Source organism: Ursus americanus, chromosome 8, assembly GCF_024610735.1.
Source record: "Ursus americanus isolate L20-20 chromosome 8, mUrsAme1.1.p, whole genome shotgun sequence".
Lineage (NCBI taxonomy): Eukaryota > Metazoa > Chordata > Mammalia > Carnivora > Ursidae > Ursus > Ursus americanus.
Window position 1 is genome coordinate 80,322,041 of NC_142134.1, and position 20,087 is coordinate 80,342,127.

At 61.4% G+C, this 20,087-nt stretch overlaps 1 protein-coding gene across 1 annotated transcript in view; it reads right to left on the bottom strand.

Annotated features, from left to right (window-relative positions):
- The window catches only part of ABLIM2 (actin binding LIM protein family member 2), a 147,372-nt gene that overhangs the window by 104,534 nt on the left and 22,751 nt on the right, over positions 1–20,087 (bottom strand). The window contains 1 exon segment of the mRNA XM_087864312.1: positions 189–332. Coding sequence (XP_087720438.1) covers positions 189–332 — 144 coding nt within the window.

Sequence of the window (20,087 nt, forward strand, 5' to 3'; positions counted from 1 at the left end):
AGACGCATCCACACGGCACACACCTGCCCCTGCCACCTGGATTGGCCCAGACCCCCTCCCCCCGCCCGATTCCTCCTTACTCCAAGTTAGAGCCCAAACACCTCCTCCTCTGTGAAGCCCTCTCTGGAACCTTCCGGAACCTTCCTTGTGGCCCACCCCCAGTGAGGACAAAGACCAGAGATGCTCACCTTTGCAGACGAAGCACTTGATGTGGAAATACTTGTTCTGCACCCTCAGCACCTCCCCCTTGCACACATTTCCGCAGGTGTTACACAGGATCGCGGTGCTGGGCGGCTTCTCCAGGGGGCTGTGCGAGGCCTGGGGCTCCGACACTGCCAGGGAGGGCACAAGGAGCCACGTTAAAGGGGCGACACACGCCAGGCACAGCGGAGCAAAGCAGCGGCAGCGTGAGGCCTTGGGGGCCCCGCCCCAGCTCAAGCCCCATAGGGTGTCAGGGGACAGACACATCTTCTTTCCTGGGGGACCAGATGGAACCTGGGTAATGTGAGAGGCCATCTGGTCAACCCCCAGTGGGGGGGGGGGGGCTCCTCTGTATGGAAGCCCCACCCAGTGGGCCATCTGTCCCCCATCCAGGTGGGCACACCTGCAGTGGTGGGGACATCACAACCCCTCCCAATGGGCAGCCTGTTCTCTTGCTACCTTGACCTGGCAGGACCGTGGCCAGCAGGGCCTCAGAAGCAAGGCCCCCCACTATGAGCTTGGCAGCCCTTCTGCAGCCAGGAGACCCGGAGCCCTCCCTTCTGCACGTACAATAACCACGGTCCTCCTTTGAGCTTGCTTCAGATTCCGTGTGTCCTGGGGCCATTGACCTGCATATTGCTGCTGTCCTCCGTAGAGCCAGCCATGGCCTGGGACGTTTATGGAAGCGCTGGAAACCCACTGAGGCCCAGGTCAGGTGGACAGTTAAAGGGCCTGGCCGTGGGGCTCTTGGGGTCTGGGCGGGGCCATACGCTCCTCACCCACATCCTCCAAAAACACTGACAGAGGCCTGTGTGCAGGACGCAGGGGCCCGTGGCCGGTCTGCCCCCTGAGGAGCTCCAGGCGGACGGAGGAGACAGCCCACGGGGCAGAGCTGGGGCTGGGGGAGGCCCAGGGGCCGGGGACCAACAGAGTCACTTGAAGCACAAGGAGGAGCTGGTTGGATGCTGGAGTTGGAGGCTGGCACAGAGGCCTGCCGGGCAGAGAGCACGGCCCACGCAGGGACCTGAACAGGCGGGATCCTTCCGACTCATGACCAACCCAAGAAAGCCAAACCCACTCCCCTCACCAGCCACATGGATGCCCCCTTCCAGCCTCCCCAGACCCCCAGCCGCTGTTGGGCTCACCCGAGTCCCCTTCCATCCTCTAGGAAGCTCCCCCCTCTACCCCCACTCTGTCTGCCTCTGGGTCTCTGCCAATCACAAGTACGGCCGGCTGACCCCCGGCTTCAATTCGCATCAAGTAGACCACTTTGCTTTTCTCGTGGGGGGGGTGTCTTTGCTCATTTCCACATCTTTCAACGGCACCCTTCTTTTTTGGTCTGGGGCCCCTGACTGAGGCTGAGACAAGGACGGGCTGCAGGTGTGTATCTGGGGCCAGCCGTGGGCAGGAAGGAGCGAGGGGACCTGAGGCCAGAAGTCTGCAGGTGCAGGTGAGCGTCCACCTGGCTGCAGCTGAAACCCCAGGTGGGCCTGGGGGTGTGGGCTGGCCAGGAAGCACCTGCCATGCTTCGTTGGAGGGTTAAGCTATTTGTACACACACACATACACACATACACACACACACACACATTTACACAACCGTCGAACACTAGCTTTGAGCAATCACCAGACCTCAGGGTCTCCTCATCCCCGCTGTAAACATCAAGGAGGTCACTCCAGACAGAGGAGGACTTTCTCCACCCAATTTCCCACTGTCCCCCGCCCCAGCACCCTGCGTCCCAGCAGCCCCCGATCTGCCAGAGATGGGCTCCGCTCTGCTGCGGTTCCTGCCCGAGGTGCGGAGTTCAAGAGTGGGCTGCACAAAGTGGGGCTGGGCCATGCTGGGGACAGCGAGCTGTCCGAGCAGGATGCTGTGAACACCCCAAGGGTAGCAGGGTGCCAGCTGTCTGGGGATGAGAAGCAGGTGCAGGAAAGGCGGTGAGCGGCATGAAAATTATTCGGCGTTGCCCTGGGCACCCCAGAACCAGAGTCAACGCCTGCCTCTCGTTTCCAGAGGAGTCAGGATCCAAACAGCAGACAGGAGGGTGCAGAGCTGGAGGGGCCCTGTGAGCTCTGTCTGCCCTCCTGCGGCCATGGTGACATTCCCCACTCTAGCTTAAATGCCAACAGTAGGCTTTCCCTTTGCTTCTTTTTCCTGTAGAAAAAGTGCAGAAATTGCCTTATCTATTACTTAATAAAACTGGTGGGAGGCCACAGAGAGCAGGATTTCCTGGGGCTTGAATTTAAGATTCTCCTGGCAGAATGAGCCCCTGGTATCCAGGTTTGAAACCTGTGAACAGCCCGGGGCCTGGTGGGCTCCAAGGCTCGGTGGAGATTGTGGGGAGTGGGGGGGGGGGGCAGAGATCGTCCACACTGTTATCTTCTCATCTGTCAGGCAGACAAAGAACAATAGCCTATCATCTGTCCACGAGCAGACAAGCAAGTTTTTATACTATTAGAATCTGGCTCAAGTCCAGCATGAGGGAAGGTCAAACCAGCCACCCTGGGGGTCACTGTGAGCCTTGGGGGAGCACAGGCTGTGGGGCAGACGGCCTGGGTGCAGCCCCAGCTTCACCTCCTGCGTGCTGTGACCCGGAACGCCCAGCCTTCCGTGCATCTGTCCATCCACCCATCTGCCCTCTGCTCACATCACCTGCCCTGGGAAGGGGGGCATTGCTAGGATGATGGGCTCAATACACAAAAGCTATTGTCATTTGCAAAAACACACAGCCTGACACCACCAGTTTCCTGGCTACCGGACAGCTATCTAGCATTGGGGGAGAGTTGCTATAAGACAGGTTTTGCTGGCGGGGGGCCAACTCTGCCCACCTAGAGCATTGTCTAAAGCCTCCCGGCGTCTGGGCACGAGAGCCATGTGCTGCCCTCTGGTGGTGGGAAGCAGACACTGCGCCGTGGGGATGGGTGCGGGCCTTCTGCGCAGGTGCCCGCCTGGCCCCGGGAACCCATCTGTCAATCCCGTGCCTTTCTGGCGGGAGCATCTCACCTCCCAAGGTGGACTCATTCCCCACACCCCGCAGAGGCCCAGTTGCAAGAAATCCCTGTATGTGGACTCTGATGGGGTGTGTCCCCTTCAGGAGCTGTTGTCCCTGCCGCTGAGGGAGCAGAGGCCCGGAGAGGAGGCCCAGGACCCGCAGGGGGCAACACCCGGGGTTTTCTCCAGGCGGCCCCAGGACAGGGATGGGTTGCTCCGGCCAGGCCTGCTGTCTGGTGTGTAGGTCTTACATAAGAAAGGAGAATTATCAAGAAACCAGGTATTAAGCCACAGATCGACGTGGAGGACACTCAGAGCCGTGTAACCGAGGGACACAAGCCGGGCCGCAGAGGCTGCTCGCTGTGCAAGTCCATGTTCAGGAAAAGGCAAGACCATGGAAACAGTTGCCAGGGCTTGGGGGAGGGGCGGTGAGCAGGTGGAACACGGGGTGTTTAGGGCAGAGAAGCCGCTCGCGTGGGACACTCGTGTGGATACGAGTCACTGCACACTTGTCAGGACCCACAGCAGCTTCAACACCGGGAGGGAACCCGGATGGGAACTTTGGTTCGTAACAATGTATCAGACCAGGTTCATCACCTGTAACAACGCGCATATCGTAGGGGCAAGTTTGGGAAGTGGGGTCTATGGGAACTCTACTTTCTGCTCAGTTTCGCTGTGGACTCAAAACCACACTAAGAACTAAAGTCTGTGGAAAATGTGAAAAGGAAGAGAAACAGAGTGAGAACACTGGCCTCCAGAGGCCTGACCACAAACGCACCAGGCTCGTCGGGCCACAGTTGCAAGATGGGCTCCGCCTTGGGTTCCACGAGGCCCCGGCCGTGATAACAACTTAACACAGAAACCCAAGTGGTGAGACTCGATCCAGGGGCTGTGACTATTTGACCCCCTGAAAAGGAAATCCCCACGGCGGGGAGCCTCGCTGGGAACAGGAATTACTCCTGAGACCCTCAGCCTGACCGGGGGCCGGCCCCATCGGCCCCGTGAACCCCTGGAGTCCCTCCGGGCTGCAGCCCTGCTCTCTCTCCAGGAGGCAGGTGCCCCGTGGCCACCAGGCAGCTGTGTGACCTTGGAGAGCTGATCCAACCCCAAGAAGCCTCGGGTATCACATCTATGAGCCGGAGCTGCGTCTTGTGAGGATTTTGTGAGACTCTATTAAAAGTAGAAAAAGCTCCCAGTGCAATGCCTGACAGTGCCTCGGACCCCAGCTGCTGGCCTGGTCATCCCCAGGTCCTCAGATCTCAGGGTCGCCCCGCACCTGGGGGTGGGGACGGGAGGCGGCTATCAGGAAGGAGGCAGGAGCTCCCCGGGGGCTGTGCCTGTGCTTACACGCCCGTCTAATCAGTATATCATCCTAGATTTGCCTCCATGCTTTGACCACCAAGCAACATGGCAGGGTAGGCAATGAGGAGAGGGACAGCCGTCCTGATCCCAGCAACGCCCCTCCCTGGCTATGTCACCTTGGGCAGGTCACATGCCCTCTGGAGCCTATTTTCTCCCCTATGAAATGAGGACAAGTATTCCCAAATGTGGGACCCTCATGTGGATCAGACCGGACGACTTGTGGGTAGCCAGTGACTCAGCTAAGCACCTGCTGGGGGGGGTGCAGGAGGCAGTGACTTCGATGGGGGCCACAGCTAAGCACCTGCTGGGGGGGGTGCAGGAGGCAGTGACTTCGATGGCGGCCACAGATGGCACCTGCTGGGGGGGGTGCAGGAGGCAGTGACTTCGATGGGGGCCACAGACGGCACCTGCTGGGGGGGGTGCAGGAGGCAGTGACTTCGATGGGGGCCACAGACGGCACCTGATGAGGGGGTGCAGGAGGCAGTGACTTCAATGGGGGCCGCAGATAAGCACCTGCTGGGGGGGGTGCAGGAGGCAGTGACTTCGATGGGGGCCACAGACGGCACTGTTGGTGACCTCAAGCAGGTGGGGCTCCTAACATCGGCCTGAGCACCCAGCGGTGCCCAGAGCTGAGTCCGTGAGCAGGGCCAACCCAGAAGAGCAGCGGGCATCGCTGGCCCTTGGCTTGGGGAGCGGGGACAGTGGCTGAACCCCACCCCTGCCACTGTTAATATCAGTGCCAAGCTCAGCTCCCTCGCCCGCGTGGCTCACAGGCAGGCCTCCCTGGCACCGGGCAAGTGGGCTTCTTTACCCTGATGAGCTGGGAACAGGCCTCTGGCCTCTTCACCCACGAAACCCTCCGGTTCTCCTCCTCCCTTTGTCGGCTCCGGCCCGACTGGAGCCACTTCCCACTTTGTTCATAGAAATTCATCAACCGGACATCACTCTAGATGCCCCAGCTGAATGCCCCATGTTTGTTCCTGTCATCAAAGCCAGAGGCCCGCGGTGATGCCCTTGGAACACATGCCCTGTGAGGTCTCCCTTCTCCCACGGGATCTTCACCAGGGCAGGGGCTGCCTCAGTGCTCAGGGCCTCCTCCGGCCCCGCAGCATCTGCCCTGAGCCTTCCCGGCACCCTGACCCCTGCAGACCACCACGAGTCAAAGCGCTTCATTGTGACAGCAGAGCTGCAGGCGCTCAGCCAGGGCACTCTCGACTCCAAGACCGCAGAGCACTGTTACTGAGTCCTGACTCACTCAGTCATCTGACAAACGCCTGAGGACCTACTAGGTGCCCGGGTTCCACAGGAACCAAACCGGCCCAGCCCTGGCCCCCACCTGCAGGGATGGGCTGTCACCCCCACTTACAGATGACGACCCCCAGACTTAGAGAAGGTGGGGCTTTCCCAAAGCCCCCCATCTAGAGGAGGGACTCAGCTGGGCCCCAGCTCAGGTGGGCGTGATGCCCGCCCATCCCCGTAGCCACGGCTGTTCTGCACGTCCCGGTCGGGGCACCCTCGTTCAGCAAACAGGGGAACAGAGGAGTTTGTGGGTGTCGGGGGGCCAGGGGTACACACTGGCTGGCCCACCAGGTGGCAGGCGGCAGGAGAGGGGAAACGCTGGGCCGAGGGGACACAGCGGTGAGGAAATAAGGGGGAAGCAAGACACCTGTCTTGTTCCAGCAATGTATCTCTCGTGCATGTCTCGCTTCCCAGACAGCAAGGCACATGTCATTTGTCATCCTCAGGGACATTTCCAACTGTTTCTTCTGCCCTTTCTCAGTGGCTCGGCACGTCCTGTCCTCCTCCGAGGGCCCAGTCCGTGCTGGAGCCCAAGCCAGTGTGTCTGACGTGGCCAAAGACCACGTTCCCTGGTCACCTCATCGTCCAGGGCTTGCATTGGAGGTACCTGCCCCTCAGGACAGCACGTGGGAGCCCTGTGCGCTCGGCTCTGACTGGTCCCCTCGCCCCGTCAGCTGTGGTGGCTCTGCTGCACTCCCCACCCTGCTGTTCGGCTCACTCAAACCACCGGCTGGGGCTCCAGATGGCACGACACTGCTCTAACATTGAATAAGACATATAAACTGTGCGGGCCCACCCAGTCCCGAGACTCCGATACACCCAAGGTGGGTCCCAGGCACACAGTTCCCGTCCTCCCCCAGGCCTTCACCTCTAACCATGACAACGAGCAGAGAGCCACAGAGCAAGGCATAGCAGGGAGATGAACCTGTGTGCAATCAAGGAGGACTTCTAGGAGGAGGTGACATGAGGCAGACAGGTGTCTTCTGGGCCTTCAGCAAGTACCCGTCACCATGCTCATCTCTACCTCAGTATTGACCACACTGAGTGGCCCTTGTCCATCGGTCTGTGTGCCTGCCTTGCCTGGCTTGGAAGCCCCCCCAGGCCCAGAAGCCGGGTCTGTGAAGTGTGTGTCCCGAGGGCTGGGTTTAGAAGAGACGGCCCTCACACACCACGTGGCCAGAAGCATCCTTGTGGCTGGTGCGTCCCGCAGCACAGGTGTTCCTGGGAGCTGGTTTTCAGTGTGGACTTGAGGGCCCACCCAGCCCCAGGCCCCAAGCGTCTGCCTCCCCTCGGAGCACACTGGTCTGCAGGCTGTGTCTCAGGTGGGGAACAGGGTCCGCGCGCTCCCGCTGCCCTCCCCAGGACTGCGTGTTGGAAAATCACACCAAATCACACGAGAGCACTCCCTCCCCTAACCTACTTACGGGGCCGACTGCTAATTATAATCACGAACCGGGATCGGCTCTCTGGAGCGGCCATTCTCGCCACGGCCGTCGGCAGCCCGGGCCCAGCAAGCAGGCTCTCCACTCGGCCACAGAGGCGACCCCTCTGACTCTTCAAGTGTGCCGTCCGTCCAGGACCTCCACCCAGCGGAGATGCGGTGGGCTCCCACTCCCTGCCGAGCCCGGGGCTGGCTCGGGGCTCAGGCAGAGAGATTAGTCCCGGCCCCCAGGAGCTTGCATTCAAGAGATGGGGGACAGAAGCAGCCCATGGAAGCTCATTGCCCCAGACGCCTGAAGTCCCAGCACCCACCCCCACGCCCGTTTCCATAGTTACATCATCAAACTGCAGGGACCGCACCGGGATGCTGAGTGTGCTCATCCGAGCCCCTGACCTGGCCAGGGCCAGACGGCGGTTAATTGTCCACGATCCACTCCACTCCGCTCTGCCGGAATTCTAAGCAGTGGACATGGGCTTTGAGCACAAATGTTTGCAGACAGAACAGGTTATGTGAAAATGCTTCATATTCCCAAACTGGCCACCTGTACCTCGCAGCTTCTCCATCGCCCTGGGCCAGGACAGCCGGGGGCCGACCCACCAATGGTCCTCTGTGCCCTGCTCAGGGCCGTCCCAGGGCACCGCAGTGAATGTCTGCTGGGTGGATGTGAGCCGCCCCCCTCTCCTGTTCACCCCACTGCACTGAAGGCCTTTCTGACGTCCTCTCCTCTGAAGGGTGTAGGCTCCACGCCTGCCTGGCTCACCCATGCAGGCCCCGCACCCAGCCCAGCGCCTGGCACCTGGCAGGTGCTCAGTAAATGGGACAAACCAATACCCATCACACTGAACGGCAACATTTGGGGCACTTGCTCGTCTCCCCCTGAGCACAGCACGCCTCAGCATCTGGCCATGCGACCACCACTCCTCGAGGTCTCCGCACACTCATCCCTCTGAGCTCGCCTGCGGGCTTCGAGGCAGACTCCCATCCCACAAGCTCTTCTCCACTGTGGCTCTAACACATCTCCCACTAAGCAGCAGGGCCTGAGGACGCCCCCACCCCCCCCCAGGAACACGGGCGGGCTTTTAGGACTGGCTCGGCCAACAGATGTGATGGGAGCGACACCATGTGACTTCCAAGCTAGAGAAAATGCCACAAACTGTCTTGCCTTTAACGACGCTCATGCTTGGAGCCCAGCGGCCATGCAGTGAGGAAGCCCAACCTCCCCGAACACCGAGCGACTGTACACGGGGGACGCGTGGATCCGTTCTCCAGAGGTTCCCATCGTCCCCAGCACTCGGGTCACCCCAGCCTGCAGGTCACATCGTGGATAGGACAGAAAACCTCCCTGCCATGCCGTTCTGAATTTCTGACCCTCAGAGCCCGTGACTATAACAGATGGACGTTTGGTGCCCGAGGTTTGGGGCAGTTTGTTATGCAGCCACAGAGAACCGAACACTGCCAAACCAACCCCAGGAACCCTCCCCCAAGTCCTGACACAGTGTCCTCCCAACTTCTGCACACAGCCTGCCTGAGGCCCGGGACCTCTCTGGAGACAGGAAAGTCCCTCCCTCCACAACCAGAGACCCATGAGAAGGTGCTGGCTGCTTTGACCAGGGAAAGGAGGTGCCCAGAGTCTGGGCTGACCTGGCCTGGAGTCTTCCCTGCCACCCTGAGATAGGTACTCTTGCACCTATTTGGCAAGAGCTAGAAACCAGGCTCAGAGAGGTACACTAACCAGCCCAATGCTGCACAGCCAGGAGAGGCAGAGGCAAGATTCAACCTCGGGGCTGTCCTCCTACCCTGGCTCCGAAGTCCAAGTGTCTGAGTAGGTCCCCACTTTGACCCAGTGGGAAAGTGTCCCCTTGAACCCAGCGAGCTCATCGCAAGGGAACAGCCAGGACAATGGAGGCCCCAGGACAAGCTCTCCCAGCTGACAAGGGCCAGGATCAGGGAGGATGGCCTTGAGCACAGCCACCCTTTGCTTGGGTCCCTACCCTGCTCAATTACCTTCTATGGCTCCCCACAGCCACCAGAACTCAGCTCAGCCCCCAGAGGGACCCCCACGCCTCCAAGCCCCATGTCCAGCTGGTTCCCTGACTTACCTCCCACTGTTCCCTGCCCCGGACTCTTTCCCAGAGTTGTCGATGATGGCCCCAGCACGGGCCCTGGCTCGCACCATCCCCTCTCCTGGGAGGGCTGTTCACGTCCCCCTCCACCTGGGAAAACAGCTTCTCCAAGGCCCACGTCCAGTGCCCCTCTGTCCAACAGCGCACTCCCAGGGAGCCCCGTGTGCTAAGCCTGTGCTGGAGGCTCTGAGCACCTGGCCTCTCAATGCCACAGCATCCTCGAAGAACACTGTACCTCCTTGACAGACCTGGAAACAGGTGCGGGGGGGCTTGCCCGGTGTCCCCCTGGGCCACGGACTGCCACCTTGAACGAGTCACGTCACCTCTCCCCCAACGGCCAGTGCCCCTCTGGCCCCTCAGCTGGAGACCCCACTAGAAGCTCCTGGGTGCTCTCCAGGGTCCCCTAAACGCCAGTGCGGGGCTGGGGTAACACAGGACCCAGGTCACCTGAGAGCACCTGGGTCATGCTCACTGTCCCAGCGAGATCAGCCTCCGAGGTGCCTCAGTGGGTCACCCCACACTGAGGTGGGGGCCAGGTCGGGGGGTTTCACAGGGTTACACCCCACTAGACCCAGGGAGGCCAGGGACTCAGAGGTTGGTCTCCAACTAAGTGACAACACCTTGGCCTCTGGGTCCCAGCGGACCAAGCACAGACCCCCAGGGCCCCATGGTTCCTCCTGCTCCGAGACGGGAGTGCATTCTGACAAAGTCACTCTCAGCCACACACAGGGCTGTGGGGCCAGCAGGCAGCCCCACAGGACCCGGGATGAGCCTCCAACTTGATGGGGGGAGGCAGGAAAAGGAAAACCCGCCCGGCCGGCCGAATCTCCCTTCCTCCAGACGGAGTGTGTGAGCCATCCAAGGGGGTCCCAGGAGGCCACAGAAAGAGCCCGTCTGTGACGGCTGAATTGTGTCCCCCCAGATTCATAGGTCACCCCTAAGCCCCTGCACTTCAGACTATGACCTGATTTGGAGACAAGGTCTTTGCAGAGGCGGTCGGCCTAAAGCGAGGTCGTCACGACTGTCCTTACACACAGGGGACGTTAGGAGGGACATTAGGACACAGAGACAGACACACAGGGCGACCAGGTGCAGACACAGGGAGAGGCCCACTGTCTGCCAGCCAAGGACAGATCTTCCGTCACGGCCGCCAAAGCAACCGCCCTGCGACACCTGGATCTTGGGCTTTCAGCCTCCAGGATGCAAGCAGGGGTCTGCTGGGTAAGCTCCGGTGTGTAGTGCTTTGTTACCGTGACCCCAGGAGACAAGTCCGCCACCCCCGCGGGTGGGAAGAGCAGGAAGCCAGGCCTGGGATGTGCTGGCGTCCCTCCTCCAGGTCTGTTTTCCATCCGCAGGGGGGACAGTGATGTGACCCCATGCAGGGCTTTCGGAGGATGGTGACGGGGCAGGGCTGGCTCGTGGTGGGGGCTGGGCATGATGGGGGTGGGGGTCCCCATCCGGAGGCAGAGCTGGCAGCAAGGCGATGACAAGCTGGAAGCTCAGGCTGGCCACCGGGCTCAGCAGACTCCAGCTCCAGCTTCTGGCAAGTCCCATCGCACGTCATGCCTCCAGCAGCTGGTGCGGGCGGCCTGGCTACCCACGGCCCCGAGGGTGTTATTTCACGGCCGGAAGAGCGGCTCTTCCTGACCGCGGAGGCATCCGAGGAGCACATGGGTGGCATTCCGGAAGGTCAGGGCGCAGTGGGCATCTGGGCCCATCCTCTCCCCACACTTGCCCCGGGGAAACGGCCAATGGCAGAGAGGGGCGGACCCCGCCCAGGTTGCACACAAAGTCTGGCCAGGCCGGGCACCGGGCTCGGGGCTCCAGGTCCCCAGGCCAGTCCCTTGTCCTTCCCGTCACACCACCATGGGCCAGGGCAGCCACCACGGCCGCAGTAAGTGACCTTGTCTGGGTCAGGGCCCGCGACCCGGCAGATGCCCAAAGATGTTCCTTAAATCGCATGGCAACAGGACACATGTTTGACAAGTCGAAGCTGCGCCTGGCGCATCAGCACGGTGACGGCAGTGTGTGTGACAACATCATCTTGCAGTCCCCGTGGCCGGGCTAAGGGCCAGGCGCTGCACTTGGCAATTTCCATCAACGACCAGCACAGAGGGGACGGGAAAGGAGCAAGGCTGGGGCTCGAACCCAGGCCGCCCCGTCTCAAGCCCCAGCTGCGGACTCCCACCGAGGGGGTCCGTGAGGGCCCCGTTCATCCTGCCAGGCCCTCACTCAGCAGGCCGGCTCCCGTGAGACCCCACCAGTGTGGGGCCCATGGCCGGAGGCCTGCCAGGATGCCCCCAGTGCACACTGACCAGTCAGGATCACCGGCAGCCCCCCTCCTGCCCAGGCCTCTGAGGACGGGGCTGCAGTGTGACCTGCAGACACTGCCTGGACGGGGGCCCCGCTGCCCCACTGTACATTAGTCCGGTTCCTGCAAGGATGGCCACCGGGGTCTGAGAGGTCACCGCCCCCCTGACCTCTCCTCCCGGCTTGCTGCCCAGCAGGACGCCACCCACAGTCCAGATCCTGCTAAGCCCCCCTCACCTCTACTCCAATCATCCTCTTGTCCCGCAAAATTGGGAACTGGCCACTGTTGACAACTTCGCCGACGGGCAGACAGAGGTTCCCAGGCCAGGACTGGACCCTTGTCTCCCCAGCCCTTGCTCTCCCCACTGCGCTGCGCTGGGTGGGAGGGAGGGAGTCAGCTCTGGGGAGGTGAGGCCCTCCCGGACCTGATAGGTGTGTGCGGTCTTCCAACAAGACAGCTTCACGGGCCTCCACCCGGCCCCTTCTCCAAAGACCTCCCTCCCAGTGGCACTGCCTTTACTGCTTGGAGCAGCCTGGGGACGGGGCAGCTCACCGCACTGGGCACGAGCGCCCGTTTAACCTCAGGACCTGGCTCTGGTTCCCAGTGCGGCTAGAAGGACCCTCCTTTGCCCAAGGGGGATTCAGGCCCCCCGCTTTCTTCCATGTCAGCTGGCAGCCTTTCCTTGGAGACTTTAATTCCTGTCTGACCCTCCCCAATGCCTGGTCTGGTCATCCCCTTACTCCCGGTCCCCCAGGTGCTTGCATGGCGCATGGAGACCCTGATCCCCCGGATCTAAAAGCAGCTACTTATGCCTGAGCCTCTAAAACCTACAGCAAATTGCTGGGCGCACCCCAAAGCTCAAGTTAAAATCCCCCTAACCGGCTCCTTCAGGCTCAAAGCCGTGTCTCCTCCGTCTACCCAGGATGGAGTCTGCAGAGGGGTGGGGAGCCTGCGGGATGTCTGGCTGGGGCTTCCAGGCCCCTGTTCCCCCTTCCTCTGTGGGATCACCAGGGCTTGGCGAGGGCAGCACCAGCTGCCAGGCGCACAGGGCTGGCCTGTGGCTTCATCGGAAGGCCTCGGGCAGAGTCCGATCCCAGTGCCCACCCAGGAATCCCCACACTTCCCTCCTCTGTGCGGCCTGTGTGCCCCACATGCCGGCACCCACCTTCCATTTCTGAACCCCACACCTGCCGTGTCCATGGGCAGAACACATCTGGGAACATGCATGGCCACGATGGGGCCACACGATGTAGCCCTACTTCGTCTGTCACAGTGGGGCCCCCAGCACGCGCCAGGCCTCCAGCAGCATCGCTGGGCGCCAACGGGCACGTCCCCCAAAGGCAAACATACGTGAGCTTCCCGTACAAAGATCTGTCTTTCCTTGAGACACAGGTGGCCCCACCCAGCTCGGCGGGCGTCTGGGAGTGAGGTTGGGAGTCGCTGTGCCTCCTGGAGGGCTGGGGGGGACGGTCTGCAGAGCTGAGCTGGAATGGGCAGACGTTGCTGCTGGGAAAGAGGCACACTCGAGCCCCTATAATTTGGTGGCTCTGAGAGTATACAAGCAAACGCTGGCCGTACAACGCAGGCACGTTCAGGGCGGATGTGACCATGCCCCCCATCCGTGCGGGCACGGTGTAGACACAGCTCCAGGCCTGCCAGCAGCCGGCACGTGAGCCAGGACCACCCCACACAGCAGAGAAGGAGCCTGAGGCCCAGGGACGCTCAGTAGGTGGTGAGATCACAGCCTGGAAGCGGTGGGGACCGGTTTGTCTCTCCAGGCCTTTCCCCCCAAGCACAATTGGTCTCCTCTTGTGCTGGCCTCCCACTCGCTGGTCCACGGAAGGCTGGTGGCAGGGGGCATGTCCTGAGTGTCTAATTAAAACTGGGCGTCCAGAGTGTTGGCCCAGGGCCCAGGGAAAGCTGAGACGTGCAGGGCCTCTGTTCAACGTGCACGCCACACTCCCACTCTTTCCGCCAACCCCGGGTCCCCAAGGGCATTTTACTTGTACCAACGGGACCCCCGCGCACAAACCAACGTCTGTGGGGCCATCTGGTCTTGGAACTCGGGAGGACTGGGGTTCGTTTACGCCTGGTCGCACAGCCCGTGCCCGGCGATGGGTCCCCTGCTCCGCCTGGACAGTCCCGGAGGTGTGGCCTCCGGATGTCACCCAGCGCTGCGTGGGAGCCCAGCCCCCGCCTCCCCAGACAACAGTTCCTTAGGTTTCAACAACACAAGTAGCTGCTTTTTGGTGACAGAAGTAATACGATTCGTTGCCACAAACCCAAACAGCACACAGAAGTCAGGAAAGAATTAAAATCTCCTGCTCATCTTCAACCCTGAGAATAACCACCGTTCAGCTCGGTGGCCATTCCAGGTGGCAACTGTGTGCCACAAACGACACGTGACACGTGTGCATTTACACACACAGACACGCGCCTAGGACATGTGACGCCATAGGATCCATGATACGACATAATAGAAGAACATGGTCTTTTCAGGGGGCAGAGCCTTGTCCTCACATCCTGGATACGCTCTCCTCAGTCTCCTAAATTCCCACGTGGAACCCACCCCGCGCGGCAGGAGGGGCTCAGTGCACACTTAGAAAAGTTTATCGAGATGTAATTCACAGACCGTACAATCCCCCTATTTAAAACGCACAATTGTATGACTTTGAGTGTAAAGTTGACCCCTGAACCACACGGGGGGTCCACATGTCAGTGGACCCACTCAGCTCAAACCCGTGTTGTTCACGGCCCCCTGTACTCAGAGTGGTGTACCGGTCAGCACAATCAATTTTCAAACATTTTCAGGGTCCCGAAAAGAAACCCCTTGCCCATTGATCTCTGTCCCTCTCCATGCCCCCTCCCCCAGCCCCTGGTGACCCATGATTTACTTTCTGTCTCTACGGATTTGCTCCTTCCGGACATTCGTATACACGGACCCGTACGGAGGGCAGTCGTCTGGCTTTGGAGGAAAGCAGAGCACTTCCGAGCCTCATGCAGGTCGTAGCGCGAGTCGGGCTCTCCATGACCACTAACACGCCGTCACAGGAAACGCCCCACGTTCCATTCACCGGGTGAAGGGCTCTGGGGTTGTTTCCACCCGCTGGCTGTTTGGATAAGCTGCTAGAACGACTCAGGCACAACCCGAGTGGGGACATGGGCGCCCGCGTCTCTCAGGGCCTCCCAGGGGTGAACTGGGCCTTGGCCATTCATATGGTGACTGTGTTTCAGCATCGGAGGACCCGCCAGAACTGTTCCTAAGTGGCTATGCTGTCAGCCCTTCCCACCAGCCGTGGCGGGTGAGGGTCCCGCGTCCCCATATCCGTGTCTTTCTGACCGCGGCCTTGGAGCGGGTGCGTGGTGGCGGCCCACGCGGTCTCGATTCACACCCGTGATGACCTGTGATGCTCATTCGTGCTCATGTGTCTCCTTCAGAGAATCGTCTGCTCAGACCCTTGGTCCGCGTCCTGTGGCCGTCTCCGTACAGCGACGGAGCTGAGTCCTAAGGGGTGTTTACATGTTCCAGACGCGGGTCCCTCGTCACATACGAGATCGGCAACACGGTCTCCCGCTCTGCCAGCTGCTCTGTCTTCCTCATGACGGAGATCGGCAACACCGTCTCCCGCTCTGCCAGCTGCTTCTGTCTTCCTCATGACGTTCTTTGCAGCAGAGGAATGCTCAGTTTTGATGCAATCTAATTTATTTGTGTTTTCTTTCACTGCTCATGTCCTTGGGGTCGTGACTAAGAAACTTCTGCTTAACCTGAAGGCCCAGAGCTTTCCGCTGACGTCGTCTGCTCTGAGCTCCAGAGCGAGCTGTTTTCAATTTTACAATAATTTCACATAAGCGGAATCACACTTCCTTTGCTGCCGTTTCTTATCTGAGGCGGGAACAGTGGTGCTTGGTGCACGGGGTTGGTGCCACTTTTGATGACTGCTGTTTGCCCTTTGCCGTCGGCGTCACCGCCCACTGTCTGGTGGAAGGACATGGTGTGCCCAGCCGAGAGCTGCCCGCCGCCGGCACGGAACCTCCGCTGCAGACACGGACGTCGTGCTCACAGGCCGCAGCTCCCGGGACCGCTGGTGGTATCGAACAATCCGGCACGCCCAGCAGCCCAGCCAGTTACCGGCCCCCAGCCAGCCAGTGCGCCAAGGCCGGGGAGGAGAGCCCTGCTCGGGTCTGCGTCTGGCCAGCAGGGGGGGGTGGGGGGTGGCTACAGCTTCGGGGAAACAGGTGTCTGCTATGCTCCCTCATGACATCCAAGAAGAGGACCTACCATCAACACGGGGTTACAGAGGGGGCCCCTGAGGCCCCCAGGAGCGGTGAAGTGCCCTGCTCAGGGCGCAGCGAGGCCAGGCTGGAGATGCTCTCAGCTCGCTGGTCAGCTTCCAGGCAGCCCCCGCACACCCTGGCTCTTAGAGGCTCTCCCAGTGCACTCTGGCCTTCCTCTGCTCCTGCGGTCCAGGCTCCCTCGCTGAACTCACTCCTCCTTCCCCAAGGGTCTCCCCGACCCCCTCTCAGCTCCTCCTCCCATCACCCGCGCTGTTGGCCCCTTGCCGAGTCCTGAGTTTGAGTGGACGAGGAGATCCTTGTTTGTTCTCCAAACAGTGACAGCCCCAGCAGAACTGGGGTTCTGAGACCGTCCCTTCAAGCAGGTTGCCCAGCCTGGGCTCACCTGACATTCTCGGTTGGACAAGTCTTTGCTGTGGGGACCGTCCTGGGTTGGCAGCACCCTTCCCCCGCATGTGACAAACAAAGCTGCCTCCAGACATGGCCAGACGTCCCTGGGGACCGCAGAATCAGCCCCGGCTGCAAGCACAGCCTTACAGGAGAAAGGAAGGAAGGGCAGGCAGGCGTGGGGAGGCAGAGGGGCTGTGGGCCCAGTGACTCTGGCCCAGAAGGTGCGGTCTGGGTGGTGTCGGCCCAGAGTCTCCCTTTTCCCGGGTCTTAGCTTGCTTATCTATAAAATGGCTCATTCCACAGGGCTGTCATCGAGACGCCATAAGACAGAGCCCCCAAAGCCTGGCAAACAGTTGGCGCTCACAAGTGCTGGCCCTCACCACATGCGTAAACAGCAGCCCTCAATCAGACTGCCTCCCTTTGCGTCAGACCCCCAAAGCTTATCTGCGGGACTCAAGGCTTCTAGGTGGAAACGCAAGCCTTCCCCTCCAGCCCGATGGTCCCAGCCACGCGGGCGGTGGTGAGCTTTACCTGTCTCTCCTCCTGGCATCCCCATGGAGCACGGCCTCCGCACGAAGGACCAGAGCCCGTGGAGGCTGCAAGCAGCAGCTGAACCGTGGGAGAGCCTCTGCGGCCGGCACGACCCCAGATGGACCCGCCAGACGGTCACGTGGCAGCTGCCACCGTCACGCCCCAGGAAGGGAGGGCCAACCCCTTCCCGGCACACTGAAATAGACTCCCCCACCCTCCAAGATGCACCTGTTTCCCAGCCCTCCGGGAAAGGGACTTTGGAAAGACACGCGGGGTGGGCGGAGGTGGAGGGCCGAGAGGGCCAGGCCCGTGGCCAGGTCTGGGTGGCAGGCGCGAGCCCACGTGGCCCTCACCACGCCCTGATGTGGTGGGAGCCACGGCCTGCGCCCACGGCCCGGGCCTGCCTAACAGAGCCCCGCACACTGGGGGCTTCACAAGCGACATATGCCTCGCGGCTCTGGAGGCCAGGAGCCCCACATCGAGGTGTCCCCAGGACCGCACGGGCTCCCTCCAGAGGCTCCCGGGGAGGCTCCTTCCCCGCATCTTCCAGCTCCCAGGGCTCCAGGCGCTCTCGGGCTTGTGGTCATGTCACAACCCCCTCCGCTTCTTTCTTTACGTGGCTTCTCCCTGTGCGTCCGTGTGTCCTTTCCTGTCTCTGGCAAGGACACCAGTCACTGGATGGATGACCTCATCGCCATCTCTACCTTAATCTCATCAGCAAAGACCCTTACTCCAAATAAGGTCACATGCCAAGGCTCTGGGTGGACATGATGGGGGGGACCTTTTCAGCCCACTACACAGCCCCAACATGCCAGGGGGGAGAGCGGGGCTGGGGAAGCTCCAGCGGCACACGGAAGGCCGCTGGCCAAGAAAGGCAGCGTTGGGGCCCTGCCAGGTCCGGCTGACCGCGTGGTCCCCGAGCCGTCCGGCGTCCGTGGTGTCCCTCTGCTAGCTTCGGCTTTAAGTTCCCGGAGTTAGACCCCCCCCCAACCGTGTACACAGAAGTGCTGCTTGGACCCAGAGTGCAGCCGCAGAGAACGCACGGGCGTGTGCACCGCGGGCTTGGTAACCTGCACCCAATGCCACAGTCGAGGGGCTCTGGGGCGACACCAAAGCACAGCTCACGCCTCACACCCGGCCTGCAGCTCAGCGCAACCCCTGTGGAGGCCCCCAGCAGAAAACACCTAGTCCCACCAGCTCTGAAGAGTGGGGAGCAGGTGCTGGGGCCGTGGTGGGGCTTTCCTCACCTCATCTGACTGTCATCGGTCACGATGGTGTGACACGCCTACTCCGCCACCCAGTGAACGCGGCTGGTGACCCGCACACCGCTGCACGAAGCCCCCGGGACTGTCTGGAGCGTGAGAACCGGGGCCCGGGGCCCACAAATGGGTACAAATCTTGCATCCCAGGCACAGAATCACATCCTCTGTTGCTTATCAATGAGAGGAGATTCCGAGATCCATGCCCTGCGTCCGATGCCCAGCTCGGGGCAGAAGCCAAGATGGTAACATGACATCAGCTCCCCTCTGAGCACTCAGCAAGTTCCATATGCTGCCCCATACCCAAGGCAGGAGCCATCCCATCCCTACTGTCCCTAGGAGGAAACCGAGGCAGAGAGACAGGTGGGGTGCAGCCAGCTCTGGTGAACAACAGGGGGTTGTGGGCTTTGAGCCCTGAGGGTCTGGCAGGCCCTCTGTGTGTGGCCAGCGCCCTAGAGGAGGCCCTGGGGGAAGGGACTGGAGGACATGCAGAGGCTAGGGACAGGTAGCCACTGGACCCTGGGAAGGTTACCAGTCAGGGGAACAGTCTGCGTTAGGTTGGAGAGGAGACTGTCCCGGCAGGCTGCTCAGTGGGGTGGGAAGGCTCAAAGGGACCAGGACATCCTAGGCCCTCTAAGAGTGGGCTTTCCCTGGGGACCAGGGGCGGCGATGAAGGGTTTTGCTCAGGTGGCAGAAAGAGAAATGCCCTGGGAGAGACTGTGGGTAACAGCTTTTCCCTCCCACAAGCAACGCCCCCACCCCACATGCAGCAAGGAGCTGGCGGGGGGCAGGGGTCCCCGGTGAGTTGGAAACTGGGCCTCCCAGCCTGAAGACACAGCGGGAATGAACCTGCCCACTGACTCCCCCCTGGGAGAGGGTCCAGCAGTGGCCAGCCCTCCACCTCCTGCCCGCCCAGAGCCTCCCAGCCCAGGGCCACACCCTTCCCAAGGTCCCTGCCCTCCCCACCAGGGTTCTCAAGGCCTGAACCTTCAGTCCATCTCTGCTGGAGGCCAGAACACCCATGTGCAGGGAGGGACATCTGCCCTAAGGCTGTCAGATGAGCCTCCTGGGAGGGAGGGGGCTGCATCACAGTGGGGGGCTTCTTGGACTCTGGGACCTTCGGGCAGAAATCACAGTGCAGGCTGGCCCCGGGTGCCTTCCTGGGCTCCGTTCTTCTCCAGATGTCTACCCCAGCCCCCAGTTGCCTGGTCCCTGGCACCAACACCCCCACAGAGCCCCAGCCCCCCTGCACCATGCTCCCCCCTCTGCAGTGGCTGTCAGGTCCCTAGAAGGCCACCCCTGGTTCATGGAGGCATCCCTTACCCACAGAGGTCCAGGGGACAGAGACTCATGGCCTCCTCTTCCATAGCCTCAGGCAGTTCCAGGGTCAAGGGGTGGAGGGGGGCCTGCACCCTGAGCCCATGGGGAAGGAAAGGTTGTGGATTCCCAGCTTCATGGGGGATTCCCACCTCTTGGCCTGGGCCTCAGCCTTCAGCCTCCGGGGTCACCAATGTGGTCTGAAGGCCAAGGCCAAATTTGCAATTTGCATATCCCTTCCTGGAGCTGTGATCCCTGGGGCTTTGGGGGAGGAATCCTCTCCCTTCCCCAGACCCTGTGGGAGGAGCCCCTCTTTTCCTCTGAAGGTGTGGGGTGAGCAGGTGAGTTTCCTGCCCCACCTGGAAACTTCGGGGCAGACGCTCAGGAGAGAGGCAGAGCCGGCACCGTGAACACCCATGGGCCTCAGGGCCAAGGGCACAGGAAGCACCGGGCCGGGCGAGGGCTTGCTAACTGTTGCCATGGCAGCGCCTGGAAAGGGACGTGCCCATCAGACAGCGGCCCCGTGGGGACAGTGAGCACACCTGTGGGAGGACGGGGTGTACAGCCCC